Below are 15,955 nucleotides of genomic sequence, written 5' to 3' on the forward strand. Positions count from 1 at the left end.
GGTGACAATGACATAGATTTAAGGGAAGGGGGAAAACCTATGTGGACAAGGAACCAGTGCATTATGTTAGTTGGGGTGGGGCTACTGGGTTGTTGGCAGTTCAGTACATAGGGGGATACGGATGTACATCACTGAATATTAAATGCTTTGAAGTGTCCCGAGATTATAAGGCATTAAAATTAGAGCTTTTACTTTTAAAATCTAGACTAGCTAATGACCCAAGAACATTTACACACACTCAATATCCAAAAGTAATCAAGCTTTCTGATTGCAATCACTATTCCGGGTATACACACCATTTTTCTTTCTTCTCTCTTGCGGTCTCTTCATCATCATCATCACTGAACTTAAGCTTTTCTGAATAATCCACTTCCTCGTGTTCACCTGATCAAAATAAAAATTATTGAACAATGGATCAGAACCTCACATTACAGGAACTAAACATCCAAATTCAAATATGCACAACAAAACCCACACCATAGAGGGAGCGGCTTGCCAAATATCTAATAAGTTTATTCCAAAATACGGACAACTCCCATGTTATGGCCGTCAGGGATCAGAAATTCATCCTTACAGGATTCACAAACACCACTCAAAAATTTGAGATATGGAGTAAAATTCACATGGATTTTTATGTGAAAAAATTAAATAAACACTTTTTAAAAACTCACTATTCTTGATACATGCGCAGATGAGGCGGCTTCACATATGGAAAGTCATGGAACAGGCAGTTTTCTATGAATGCAACCCCCCCCAATACAATCAGTTTATCTGTATAATTTTTCATGCTACACCATGGAAAAGCAAACAATGTATATGGAATACAGGAAAGGGCGCATTGTAGATAAATTCAAATTCAGAGACAATTCTCACAACTCATTAACAGTTTTTAAATCGAGAGTTGGGCATTATTGATTGGATAACCACACTCTAAAAGTATAGCAAGAGCATGGCTCTATATTTCTGAACCACCACATTTTTTTAATGAATAAGGCAAAACACGATAACTAAACTACCATCAGTATTCAGGACTCTCGCAACTGTGGTCCTCGTAATTGTTTTAATGCCTAAAATGGATTGGATTCTGCTCAAATAATGGAGCTCACTCCATTTTTTAAAGAATCTGTTTTGAAACAAATGGCATAGTTGTAATATGCTCTCACCAGCCCATCCATCTTCAGTTTCAATGTCCAGCTGATCCAGTTCTTTCAAGTCATCAGGATTAATGATGGCGGGTCGATCAGCAGATTCACCTTGTCGCCGGACAGGCCTGACGGGGCGCGTTGTACGAGTAACACCACGAGGATATCTGTAAATAACCAGAATGAGAACTAAGGGTGTGGCCATGTGTGCAACTTTGCTCAAACTGCATTACTTAGTAGAAACAATAAAAATCAAGCATCTGCGGGCTTTAAGGAAGCAAAAGTGAGGGATCCAAACAAGGTCAGCAGCTCACTACAGTGATCAATATTACTAAGAAAAGACTATTAAGAGCCATGCCTCTTGGATAGATTGTCTCAAAGTCTATCACTGTATAAATATTCCTAAAGTTATCATTCCATTTGTAAATGTTCACTATAATGCAATTGACTCTTTTTAGTATGCCCTCCTATGAGATTTTTTTTCAAGAGTGAACCATGTTTAATGATATTAATAAACTGCAAATTGAAGTCCCAGGAAATTGAAATCCTATTTGAGTGAATCATGATATTTGGGTGATGGGTCAGGAGTATTGGGAGCAACGGAAAGATGTGGGGAAAATAGAGTGGGAAGCTGGATTTCACAGCAGGGGAAAGTTATGGTCAGCAAAAAGAGAGGTTGAGGTGGGGAATAGAAGGATCAGTGGGGTTGAAAACAGAAGACACAAGAGAGGAGACAAGCAACAGAGTGGTATGGGGAGGGGGGAAGAGAGAGAGGCTAGCAAAAGAGAAAGAGCTGTAAATTGTAAGTGGGCATGAAGAGGGGGAGGGAGAAGATAAGTATAACCAGGCCTTGCGGAGGGAGAGAAACCCGAGAGAACAGAGCAGTAAATAGAGATAGATCAGCCATGATTGAATAGCAGAGTAGACTTGATGGGCTGAATGGCCTAATCCATTCCTATTACTTATGACTTTATAAATGTGGCCAGAGAGAACTGGGAGACGGAGCGCAAGAGCTGGCACAGAGATATTTTGTGAGTTTGTACTCTGTATGGGTTTCAATACCCTATTTTCAGAATGAAGTTAACTAAAATATATATTTTTTATGTTAGATATGTCTATTGATATTATTCTTATGTACAGGTGCTTTTGATTGAAATTCGAGTCATACTGCATGGAAACAGACACTTCAGCCCAACGCCCATGCCGACCTACATTAGATCATCCTGCCCGTATTTGGCTCAAATCGAGTTAAACCTTTCCTATCCACGTACCTGTCCAAATGACTTAAGTGTTGTTATAGTACCTGCCTCAACTAACACCTCCGACAGCTCATTCCATATATCCACCACCCTCTGTAGTTGTCCCTCAGGCTCAAATTAGTTCTTTTCCCTCTCACCTTAAACCTCTATCCTCTGGTTCTCGATTCCCCTACTATGGGTAAAACACTCTGTGCTTCTACCTTATACACCGCACTGTTAGATCTCCCCTCATCCTCCTGTGCTCCAAGGAATATAGCCCGAGCCTGCCCAACTTCTCCCTATAGCTCAGGCCCTCAAGTCCTGGCAACATCCTTGTGAATCTTCTCTGCACTTTTTCCAACAAAACTGAAGGGCAGCACAATGGTGCAGTGGTAGTGTTGCTGCCTTACAGCGCTTGCAGGGCGAGAGTCCCGGGTTCAATCACAACTACAGGTGCTGTCTATACGGAGTTTGTAAGTTCTACCCATGACCGCGTGGGTTTTCTCCGAGATCTTCGATTTCCTCTAACACTCCAAAGATGCACAGGTTTGTAGGTTAATTGGCTTTGTATAAAAACGTAAATTGTCCCTAGCATGTGTGTGTGTGGGATAGTGTTAATATGCAGGGATCGCTGGTCGGCGCGGACTCAGTGGGCCGAAGGGACAGTTTCTGCGATGTATCTTTAAACTAAAGACAAATGGTTGATCAATTTACGAATTTTCACCCAATTAAATTTACAAATTGGTACAAATTTAAAGAACATAAAATATTTTGTATAACCAATGTGGTAATTGGTTATACAAATATTAAATTTAAGGGAGATTCTAATTTTCTAAGATTTAGAAATGGTGTCAAATAATTACCAATTGTATTTCATAATTAAGGTACAACATATTTAAAAAAATACATTCAATATAAACAGCAGAGATTGCATATTTCCTTACTTAATTGGCTCAGGTGGTTGGAACGGATACTGTAAAGATCCCTGTGCATCATGTGCAGGGATAGGCTGAGGTTGTGATTGTGGTGGGCACATCTGTAGGGGGAAACAGAGCGAAGAATGAGCAGCTTTCATCACTAAAACACCAAGTCCTTCAACAGCTTCCTAATGAGTGGGCATATAATTACAACATCCACCATCCTGTGAACACCACCCACCCTCCTCAACCAACAGTTGAGCCCATCAAACCACCATACGTACCCACAGCCATCAACAGTATTCCCATCCGAAAGAACTACCTCTATCCCTGCCAGGAGAACCCACCCGACACGCCCAGCCGGCCCAGCCCAGAACAGGGTACATGACCGTGAAATCTTCAAGGGTAAATATCAATCTATCAGCAGTAACCATAACCATATGCCTGAGAAAGAACTACTGGTTTGCCAGGAGAACATAACCCTGTGCCATCAAGCTTAAACGTAATGTCCCTATCCAATGGAGGGGGAACGTCAACTTAATTGCAGAAGGGTGAATAAATTCTTAATTCCACAAGGGAATGGGTGTCAGGGGATATGGGGAGAAGGCAGGATGCAACTGAATGGCCCAATTCTGCTCCTATCACATATGAACATAATTTTGACACCAGGGGTGAAATTACATGTTCTTTTCTTTATGCGTATACTATCTGTAGATTTTATAAATCCTGTTCATTAATGCTTATTCATTTGTCAACAAAAAAACTGAATAGTGTTATACGTAAAAACTTTGTATTCGATGACACTGTGTCAATATGATAATTTAGCCATGGCCTTCAACAACAAACTTGCAGCAAGTTTCTGAATCTTCTCCTCACCCAGTTCTACTGCAATCTTACATAAATTAGCACGAGTTGTGCATCACCAGAAACATAGAAGATCTGCAATCAACTTACAAATGTAGGCAGCATATCACGGTAGGTGGCTGGGAACTGGTGAGACCCAGCCTGCAGCAGAATTCCCGAGCCTCTCCTCAGCGGAGTAGCAGGCCGCAGGGAAGGTTCCTTTGGCTCGCTTGATGAAACTGGTACATTTACTGGATCATCTTGGCATGAGGTTTTGGCTTCTACCTCTGGTGGTGATGTAGTTAATGTGGCTGCAGGGTTTAGGTTTCGACCACCACCCTCCCTCCAAATGGCAACATCTGCAAAAAAACAATGTAACAAAACTGCTATAGTGCGGATTTCAAGTCACAAACGGGGCCAATAAAATAAAGTTACCAACTAGGATGGAAATTAATCATAATACTGTGAAGATAGTGCGGTCCCCGGACAAACCAATTACTTTACAAATGAATCAGGTTTATTTTTACCAATGCAGACATGCTTTCATCAAAAGAGGAACAACTGCAATGGCTGGATATGTTTTCAATGTCCTTATTAATATGTGAACTATTGATTTCAAAGTAATTACATTTGACAGCCTGTCATTAGAAAATTGATCATGGGAAAATTGTGGAGTTTTCAAATTTTATTGTACACTTCCAGAATTTAAAAAAAATAATCAAAATAAGCACTAGATTTGTGACTACAAAATAAACAATAAAATACTGCCTCAACTGTGAGCAAGTCAATACATTTATCATGCCATTATGTGAGCAACATAGTGGAGCATCAAGTAGAGCTGCTTCCTCACAGTTTTTGTGACCCGGGTTCAATCCTGACCTCAGGTGTTGTCTGTGTGGAATTTGCCCATTCTCCCTGTGTATCTTAGAAGCTGAAACTAATTCCTCTTCCTTGTGGAAGCTGGAGAACCCCACTCTCCACACTCAGCATTTTTTTCAAGCTCTCTATGCAGTCCATAAGGCTTTTCCAGTGCATGTCTGCGCAGAACAATTTAGCTCCTCCATATATTTAGTGTGCCTTACTTTGTGGGCGGAGGCTTGGTCCTGGCCCATATGATTGACCTGTAGTATCCTTTTCTTTTCCAGCCTTTTCCTGGTCTACAGCTGCTTTTAATGTTGGAAATTCCTCGTGAGAGAATGGTAACTGCTTGTTTAACACCTTTGCGCCTAAATCAAACAGCAAAAATGTAATTCTCAATCAGACCACAGGCATGTTTATCACATTTTACATAATGAAAAATGCCTGCTTTTTAGTGTCAGTTTTCTGCCGAGCAATGTTGACTACCAATAGCTATTGAATTGGAGCAAATGGCTTCAGAACTAAAACAAAACGGTTTGTATTACAGTAAAGTGGCAAAAAGCTGCAGTGGCTGATTAAGAGCATAAGAGGGCATGGAAAGGAATACAAGGGAAAAGTAGCTGCCGGGATCAGATAGGGGTGAAGAAAACCTTTTTTTTTTAACTTATTGCACAAGGGAACAGGTAAATTTCTGAAGAAGGGTTTCGGCCCGAAACGTTGCCTATTTCCTTCGCTCTATACATGCTGCTACACCCGCTGAGTTTCTCCAGCATTTTTGTGTACCTTCAGGTAATTTACATAGTCAAGCAGGGGTTTGATGAACAGGAGACTTAGCAAAGAAAAGGAAAATTGATTTAATTTGGGAGTTTATGGGTCAATCTCAGATATTTCAACATAAGCTGCAGTCAGTTCGTCCTTTGCCTTAAGGTGGTAACAGCTCGCCTTCAGAGCTTTTGACTGAAAGCCAGTTTCCCTGATATTTTCCTCAAACCCGCTTAACATTCTATTGCTATCAGGACTACTGGCAAGTTCCAGTTAGTCAGACTGCTGAATCAGTACTTAAAACATGTGCCCATATGAGATGACAAGTTTGGGAGAAGATAATGTCTGCATAAGCAATATAATTATTACTGTGCTTTATTCGCCTTTGGAGCAGCAATTTTATCATTTTGTATTCAATATAAAAACCTGCTTGCTACCATTTCTTCCTTTATAAGTCAACTGTATTGTTCTGGGGAATAATTATGCATCTAAAGATCTGAGACTTGTGTGCCTCATATGGTGACTGCAATCAGAGCTTGTGAAAGCACTCACTTCAGAAATGTTAATTAAATCCAGTAAAGTTCCGGTAATGATTTGGACACAAGGTAAAAAACTGCTCAAGAGGAACCCAACAAATTCATTAATGTTATTCAGGAAGGAAAACAGCCATCCTTAAATAATTTATCCTATATGTGGCAAGTGATTCACCATGCGGGTGACTCCTAAATTACAAAGAAGTGGAGCTGAGGTTATAATCAGATCGGCCATGATCTTTTAAAGAGTGGAGATAATTCAAGGGACACCCTGTTCAAAAATTGCTGCTTGTATCATATGCAAGAAAAACTAAAGCATCTATGCTAAAGCATCTATGGAAGCACCTCACAACCACCTACCTCTAATATCTAAAAAGAGCGTTCAGCAGACAGATTTGGACACCACCTGCACACTCTCTCCAACAACTTGGTATATATCCCTATCCATCACTAGGTTAAAATCCTGGAGCTCTCTGTCAAACAGCACGATAGGATGCATCACCCCATGGAACACAGCTCAAGAATGCAGCTCACACCACCTTCTAGAGCACAATTAGCCACATACATCAAATGCTTGCCTTGACAGTGACACACTGATCCCAAAAGATGGTAGAGTCAACCTTGCAAAACAAATTCTCTTGACACACAAAAGTTGACTATATCAACATCTGGAAGGGTAAAAAACTCACCAGTTCCTGGCCCTGGTCCTACTGGCTTTGCTTTTAATTGTGCCCATGACTTTATTCCACCTTGTGCCGAATTTGTGCTCTGGTATTAATTGAGGAAAATATGTTATAGTCAGTCAACCAGCAGTTCAAACATCTAAAGAGAAAACAATACTTTTCGCAACGGAATTCTGATGGCGCACGTAACATTTCATAAATATTTGCCAGATACTTGTCTTACCTCCTGGACTGGAGCTGTTTTTGCCACACTGGAGGCAGACGTCTGCGAAACCGGCTGCGACTGCGACTCTGGCTGCGGTGCTGCTGATACTCTGGTACTACAAAACACAACACAGTCGCGGTCAGAAACCTCACCAGGCCACACGCCCGCTGGATGCTTCAGAAGTTTAAACAGTGGAGCCAAAATACCCTCCTCTCAAAACATATACTCTAACAAAGGACCAATGGATTAGATTTGACAAATGCGCAGGAAGGGGAACAATAAAGCAGTGGGTACAATAAAGCTACTGGACCTGTAGCCAAAGTTCAGGACCCTTGACCAAGACATGTGCGCTCCCCAACATGACAAATAGGTTACATGTCTTTCAGGGAACCGAATCAGCCATCATTAACTAATCTGCTCTATATCTGACTTCACAGCTACCAATGTAGTTGACTCTCAGTTAAAAGAAAATTAGAGATGGGCAACAAATACCAGCATCCTTGCAATATCTACATCTTATGAATGAATAAATAAATACGGTAAAACTTTCTGCAGCTGAATTTTTATTCATTTATGTACCAATTTATGTACCAATACATTCTGTTAAGCAACGCCCATTAATTTTTATTTTTTTAAACTGTATATTTCAAAATTATCCCCAATTAAAGCCTCATTCTTCACCATCTTCACACTGTACAATGAGACCGAAGTGGTGTCAAAATTGCCATATGTCAGATGAAGGCTTTAAATTTAGTCCAAAAAGACCCAGTGAGTCTCCCTATACCTTCTAATTCCTTCTGCCTGCACATGATCCATAACCATCCATTCTTTGCATAATCATGTGCTTACCTAACATGCTTCTTAAACACCATTATCACATCTACTTCCATCAGCATCCTTTAATGGTGTTCCAGGCACCTACCACTCTGTACAAAAAAAAAAGCTTGCCCCGCACATCTCCTTTAAACCTTCCCCTTAAAGCGATGCTTTAAGGGGAATGCTTTGACATTTCCACCCCGAGAAAAAGGTTCTGCCTGCCTACCCTCTCCATGCCTCCCATAATTTTATAGACTTCCATCACATCTCCCCTCGACTTCCGATGCTCCAGAGAAAACAATCCAAATTTGTCCAAACCTTCTTTATAGCTAATACCTTTAATCAAGGCAGCATCCTGGTAAACCTCTGCACCCTCTCCAAGGTCTCTACATCCTTCTGCAATGGGACAACCAGAACTGCACACAAAAGTCCAAATGTGGCCTGGCAGAGTTTTATAAAGCTGCTACATGACCTCTTGAATTTTATACCAATGCTCGAATGATGAAGGCAAGCATAGCATTTGCCTTATTTACCTCTCTATCTACTTGCATTGCTACATTCAGGGAGAATAGGACATGGACCTAAGATCCTCAGTACATCCATGCTGTTAAAGGTCCTGCTATTAACTGTACTTTCCTCTGACATAAAGCGTAACACCTCACATTTGTCAGACAAGAGGTCCTGAAGGTTTGCATTTGCCATGTAATGGCGGCGGCTAGGTTAAGTATTCCCCACACACAGAAGATGAATCTGCCACCCTGGGCAAGGAAATTGCTGGCTGGGACCCACCAATGCGCCCACAGGTTAAGAGAGATTGGGGGGGGAGATATGAAAGAGTTTCTCAATGCAAGACAAAAACATTCTTGCATAGGTTATGACTGGCATAGGATATGGCTGTAGAACCTGCATTTTCCAACATACAATGGGGCTACCTCAGATATACAGCCTGCTCTTCAAACCTGACATTTCACGATCTATCAGCAACCCAGAAGCAACTTACTTCTTTTGGTCCGGCTGCTCCTGTTTGCTTGCCCATCCTGTTCCGTCTTTTGGTACAATTGTCACGTTTGGATCGTTGCCTTTGTTTTCAGCCTTCAAACTGGGGAGATTTGCAGGTGGCGGCATGCGCCGAGCAGCAGCCACTTTACCAAGACTTTGCAAGCCATGTCGAGGGACACCTGTAAAATTAGACAGAAAATAATTTAGGGGAGTACTGGAAAATAGAAGATGGTGCCTTCCCAGAGCATTCAGTTCGAGGGTAAATAGAAATGGCACACCTCCCATCAACAAACAATAATAAAGTATCAAAATCAGAAAAATTTAGTCATGTGTAACATCACTTCCTTGCCTCAGAAATGTCTTGCTTTTTCATTTATTTCTCCATTGCACAATTAGATCAACTCTTGTGATGTTTACCAGTGATAACATTACTTTAGAATTCAGGGAGATTGGATGCTCTTCAAACCTGACATTTCACGATGCATTACACTGGACAAACAATAACAGAACCACCTTGGCAGCAATGTTTTTTTCATGGGACATTAGAGAATTAGGGCAACCATTTGAACCATAATCCAATATGGCTCATTATCATCAAGAAACAAAAAAACGGATTCAAGAATAGAAACATCAATGGATTTCCCAAAATAATACAAAAAAACAAACTAGTAAACTCCATAGACAATAGAATGTCTTCCTTGTTACATACCTCCTGAATGCTTCTGGGTTTCTAGAGACTTTCCCTTGTATTTATCAAACAGACTGAGGGAGGAGTACTTTGCTTTTCCATCCTTCCCCTTGGTAGTTTGCCCCAAACGCTCTGACATTGCGCTGGAATGTCATCGAGTACACTGGTTGTTTTGAGCACCGCTGAGAACGTGCCGCTGACTGAGGGGGTGCAGGGGAAGGGGAGGGAAAAACAGACATTTTATTCAGAAATTTGATCTTTTCTCATGGTTTCTAAAGAAAAAGCTTTCAAACATCACACTACAATTGCTCTTTCAAAAAGTAATGAATCTGTATCCAATAATAACTCCAAGGACATTATAAATAGTAAATATATATTGATAGCTTAAAGACATGATTTAAGGTGAAGCTATTACTTATCATGGATGTGAACTGGACTTGATCTAACACTTACAGTTGGAATATATGACAGCACACTGCTCACCCATGTAATATCAGCCCATCACTTCAAAACAACAGAACACGCCACATACTGATATTAATCATCTCTTGTAATAAACAGCTGCCTTCCAATGGGTTTCAGACTATCTCCCAGTAAAAATAAAAACACTGCATTATTCCTCTGAAACAGCAAATAGAATTACGAAGCAAATGGACTAATTCCACAATTAAATAGGAATTCAAAATCCCCTATTCATCATATACCAAGTTGTAATAAATTGGGGCAATAATTTGGATGGAGTCACTCTGCACCCATATTCCCAATGAGATTCCCCCACCATCAACACTTTGAAATCGAGCTGTTCAAGAGGATCAAAGCAAGATCAGCAGTCTTCAGACTTCCTCCATTCTGACCTCATGTGCCCAGGGCAGACAAAGCTCAAAACTGCCTTCCCTAACTATTTGCCTAGAATCAAATTCAGTTTGCCTGAGAATTGTAAAGAATTATAGTGAACCAAATGACTTTACTGACAGTTCTAAAAGTTAAAATGGCAGCAGTGAAGTATACGGTTGAGATCTGAGCTGTGTTATTTGTTCCTTCAATGCTCCTCTCTGAAAAACAAGTGTTGAAGCAGCACCACCCTAGAGCTCATACACTCGAAGCAAACCAGGATAAGTTGGTAAACTAAATTTAACACAGGTGGTAATATGCGAGTTACTATAAAAAATGGTGAAACAAACATGGCTCATTAATTTCTTCAGAAAAAAGGAAGCTGCCATTGTACATGGTCAAGTTTACAAGTGACATCAGTCATTCAGTTAAAGATTCAGTGAACAGTTCACATTGCGTTAACACCATCAGAATAACTAAGGTTGCATCAGGAGTATCACTTTAGTGCTCAAATCATAGAACAAATATGAAAATTCTGCAAATAATCTGGGCCAATGCCGATTCCAGCTCCTGATTGTTTGCCTAATCCCGGATATGTAAACAGGAGATTCTCTTATTCTAGGCTCACAGAGACCACTAGATCCCACCAACATTATGTTTGGACAGCGAACAAAATACTTGTGGAGGTTACCAAGGTGACTGAGAAACTGTCCGCTATAAAAGTATCAATAGGTTCAGGAAAGGAATGGAGAAATGTTGAGGAAAAGCCAATTCAATCAAGTTACACAGATCAATTTACCCGTTCACACGAATAACGATTATTTTACGGAAACTATAATCCTGATTCCTGGGCAAATAATATTGAAACACAACAATTCTCATCAAAGCACTGAGGAATTTAATTTAGGAAATGAAATCTTTACTAAAAAGCTGGTATCAGAAATTGTGCCCATTAAAACTAATAAATATTTATAAAATCCCACCTTGCATATTAACTTTGCCAAGCCTGATCTCTCAACCCACAGCAATACGAGATTATTAAATGCCCCCTGAAAAGTCAAGTAAGCTAAAAGATGTTCAGCATTAGGAATCAGCACCACCTTCTCCAACGATTAAAGGGAAAACAAGAAATGTAGAGCTTGCACATACTCATCCATGAATGAGTAAAATGCATTCAGAATCTGCAGTCAGGCAACATCATAATGAGGCAGCAGCCCATGGCACTGCTTCTCACCCATGGATTATATAGGATTGCATCACCACCGGAACTAGAAATAGTTTATTTAACCACTGCCATAATTCCATTTACATGCTAACACCTTCTATGACATGGTCATTACCATCAGGAAAAAGCACACATCCATCAGTAAAACAAGTATTGCATGGCAAGATTGGATGAATAATGATCAAATCAGATAATAACAAGAAGCAAGTTTACACACATCATCCCATCAACCATTTATATCCTACGTAGAATCCAGAATTCTGTACAAATTGTTCACATAAACCAAAGAATTTCTAAGAGTCCAGGTCAGTAAGATTGAGCCAATTATTCTGAGCACTACTAAGTGTTGAAATCAGCAAAGGATAAACTAACCACTTTCTGATTACCCATTCATTGCGCCTCTCTCTAAATTATTCAACTTTTGGAGATCTGTTCTGAAATTAGAGTTAAACTCAAGGCATTTGATCCCCAAGGCATCCCAAGGAATCTAGGCAAACTGAAGCCATTTGATTCCCATCATGACTAGGGGATAAATCATTCTTGGAACAAAGCACAAGGAAACCCTTGCAAACTTACAATCAATAAATAACATATGATTTGGAGCTTGCCTTTTAATAGATTCCCAGAGGGTGGTAGGACTGAACATGATTAAGGAGGTCAGTAGGCTCCAAAGATATATCGTTCAACCATTTGTTGCTTCCTACACACACACACACATCATTCAGCCTAATCTTTGTGAGCAAAGCAGAAAACAAGACTCCAACATTGGAGTCGGCGTTCAGACTCCAATGCCGATTCTAAACACACAAGGTGCCATTCATAATACCGGCATTATCAGCATCAAATTTTGGCCCTGGTGTTCAGAACTTAAAGCTGCTGCATTATAAAATCTATTTAAATATCCTTCAAAACATAACAGTTAGACCTAAAACCACAAATCAATCACAATTTCATCTAAATGGCTTTTTTTGTTTCCATTGAAGGACATGTGTACAGAGGGCAGTGGTTTAACCAACATAAATTGTTCCTGATTTGGTTTATCTAGGGTACAATCAATCAGCGCTCACTTTGCAGGTTGCAAATTATTGTTGATTTTTATTCCCCTTTATATGTAGTTTTGTTTCATTTACTTGTCACAGTTATGTAAGCCTTCATGAAAGAAGAGCAAATTTGTTTTCTGTTTCTCCTACATGGATATTTTGAGTCTCAACTTCACCACCAAAGCACAGAAAAGTGCTTCAAACCAGTGTCTGACACGCAGTTTTGATATGAACACTTCATTCCTTTGGAATGTCAGGTTAGCAGTTCTGGCATAATATATTCGGAGGTTAAGAATATTCAAGTCTGGATCCCAGCACTAGCACTGCAGTCTTTCTCTGAATGTCCTCTGTCCTCTAAAATATCTATTTCCTGGAAGGACATGGGCTAGAATAGAATAGAATAGATAGAATAAAATACCTTTATTTTCATTCAGACCTTACGGTGCTTGTCTGGGTAACTTGCAGTTGAGTGTGAAGTCCAACACAATTGAGCCTCAGTAATAGTGCCCAATGGCTAACGAGAGGATCAATTTGGAGGATTTATCAGAGACAGCATTGATGTATTTGTCTAGTGCTTCAATGTAGGTTATCCAGGACTCAAAAGCATACAGGAGGGCAGGTGCCACTGCTATTCAGTAAGTCATCAGCTAGGTGCTGAGTTTCATGGCCGTGGTCTACAAAATATACTTTTCTTCACCAGAATGGAAAATCCTATAAGCACCATGTTGATCTATGAGTGCTTATAGGACATTAGAACTGGAAAAATGAGGAAAACAAGTGTTTTATGCTGTGGGAAACAGGGTGATGCAAAACAGAAGGAATAAACAACATGCTCTGTTCCAGATTTCCAATGTTTGCAGATTTTTGTTTCATTTTTAATGCTTGCACATAAACTGATGACTGCCTTCACTGTATCTCTGTACGCCTGACAATAATAAACTAATTTAAACTAAAATTAAGAGGCAAATCCAGATATATGGACATATAATAATGATTAAGTTAATAATAATTGTCGCTTCAGAAGGGAGCGGCAGGCAGCTGACCAATTTCTTGCTCACTCTGTACATTAACTCCATTCTCGCTGCAAACAAGTTAGTCGTGCCATGTAGCATTACAATGAGAGTTGAGAAGTGGATTGAGGCAATGACACAACCTCTCTTGTTCATGGTCTGTGGTGGACCCAATGTTTAGGATCGTTGCTGCACATAGAATGATAATTAATTCCTACGGAAGGCCAGATTTGGATCTGAAGATCATGCTCACTGCATCCCTGGCTGGGCATTGACAGGAGTTCTTTGGAGAAGGCTTTTGAGGAGGATCCTTACAATGACTTTCCCCACAGCAGATAGCTGCGATGTAATTATGACAATCAAGTTTATCTGCTCCTGAAGGCAATCACGATTAGCAGGTATGAAACCTACAAGTTGTTCTCTTCCACCAAGATAAGGGAGATGACATTATGAATTCACTCCAGAAGCACTTCTCTGCCACATTTTAGTGCTTCAACATGAATTTAATTTGATCTGCTGGCCCTGATCTGGAACGGTCACATAGCATCTTCAGACTGTTGCCTGCCTGAGCAGCACCAAGATCTTGGAAGTGTTGATTACACTCTATTGTTGACAAGTTGTCATCTGTTCTTGGCTTCAGTGGAGGTCTATAGGTTTGGGCATCACAGTAAAAACATAAACTGAACAATGGGCTCCACGGACCTTGGTTTACCTTGGAGTTCAGCAAGGTGCACAACAGGCTCCCTCAAGTAGCAACAAAATAAAGAGACTTTTGTTAATGCAAATTGAAAGGGACAGCCAGGCATTCAGAAAACTGCTCCCCCCCTCCCCCAAGACTAATATTTCATAGGCATGGGAGATAAAGACTTCTCACCAAACAATGAAATTCAATTAAGGAAGAGACAAAGGACTGCTCTCACCCCAACCATGGACTGTTTACCCTCCTACCATCCGGGAGGTGCTACAGGTCTCTCCGTTGTCGGACCAGCAGGCCCAGGAACAGTTTCATCCCGGCGGCTGTCACTGTACTCAACAATGTACCTCGGTGACTGCCCCCCCCCCCCCCCCCCCCGGACACTCCTCCCACGGGAAAAAAAGAAGTCTATGACTGTATGCATGTAAATAGATTTATTTATTGAAATCATACTCTATGTCGCTCTTCCAGGGAGATGCTAACTGCATTTCGTTGTCTCTGTACTGTACTGTACACTGACAATGACAATTAAAGTTGAATCTGAATCTAAGGAAAGGACAAACCTTTGGTGGAGGAAGTGTAGGATAGAATTAAAGCTGGATCAAGCTGAATCATTTCCCACCAAGAATCACAGAATAGAGCACAAGAGGTTGCCAATGCTATACCTGCTCTCTGTACAGCATTCCCCTCAGTCCCAATCCCACACTCTTTCTTTGTAGTCATTTAAATCATTTTTAATCACCTTCCTACTTAGCTCTAGGAAATCCCCAATTGACTCGGTTTCCATCACCACTAGACAGCAAGTTCCAGGTCTTACCTTGTGCAGTAACATAAATCAAGTGACAACTTATTAATCACCTTTTGGCAATCAAAACAGAATACAAAGGACCCCCTTTATTTATCTATATTTTAACATAGAATAGTACAGCACAGAAACCGGTCCTGCTGTCCCAATGCCTGTGCCGAACTAGATGCCAAGACCAATTCTTTTCTGCCTGCACATAATCCATGTCCTTCCATTCTCTGCATGTCCACGTTTCTTAGATTACACTATCATACTTGCCCCAATCACCACCCCCCACAGCACATTCCAGGCATTCACCATCCTCTAAGATATTAAAAAAAAACTGCCCAGCACATCTCCATTAAACTTTGCCCCTCTCATAACTATGCCCTCTGGTATTTAATTTTTCCATCCTGGGATAAAGGTTCTGACTCTACCCAATCTATGCCTCCCATCATTTTATATACTTCTAGCAGGTCCCCTGGAACTTCCGTGTTCCAGTGAAGACAATACAAGTCTGTCCAATCTCTCCCTGTAGCTAATATCCCTTGATGTAGGCATCATTCCAGTGAACGCTCTCTGCACCCTTTCCAAAGCCTCCATGTCATTTCTGTAATGGGGTGATCTGAATTGCACGTCCATGCGGCCTAAACAAAGCCCTATAAAGCTGCATCATGACATGTTGAC

At 40.6% G+C, this 15,955-nt stretch overlaps 1 protein-coding gene across 3 annotated transcripts in view; it reads right to left on the reverse strand.

Annotated features, from left to right (window-relative positions):
- prrc2b (proline-rich coiled-coil 2B) overlaps positions 1-15,955 on the reverse strand; it is a 52,489-nt gene that overhangs the window by 31,999 nt on the left and 4,535 nt on the right. For 2 of the 3 annotated variants that reach the window (XR_008725985.1, XM_055660188.1), the window contains exons 2-10: positions 9,706-9,884; positions 8,998-9,175; positions 7,200-7,296; positions 6,983-7,061; positions 5,223-5,366; positions 4,252-4,499; positions 3,325-3,416; positions 1,164-1,309; positions 297-384 (exon numbers count right to left, since the gene is read on the reverse strand). Coding sequence is in view for 2 of the 3 variants with exons in the window: in XM_055660188.1 (XP_055516163.1) it covers positions 297-384; positions 1,164-1,309; positions 3,325-3,416; positions 4,252-4,499; positions 5,223-5,366; positions 6,983-7,061; positions 7,200-7,296; positions 8,998-9,175; positions 9,706-9,823 (1,190 nt within the window). In the remaining variant the exon portion in view is untranslated. The remainder of the gene's footprint in view (positions 1-296; positions 385-1,163; positions 1,310-3,324; positions 3,417-4,251; positions 4,500-5,222; positions 5,367-6,982; positions 7,062-7,199; positions 7,297-8,997; positions 9,176-9,705; positions 9,885-15,955) is intronic. The other variant, XM_055660189.1, reaches the window with a different exon arrangement.

Source organism: Leucoraja erinacea, chromosome 31, assembly GCF_028641065.1.
Source record: "Leucoraja erinacea ecotype New England chromosome 31, Leri_hhj_1, whole genome shotgun sequence".
NCBI classification, from domain to species: Eukaryota; Metazoa; Chordata; class Chondrichthyes; order Rajiformes; family Rajidae; genus Leucoraja; species Leucoraja erinaceus.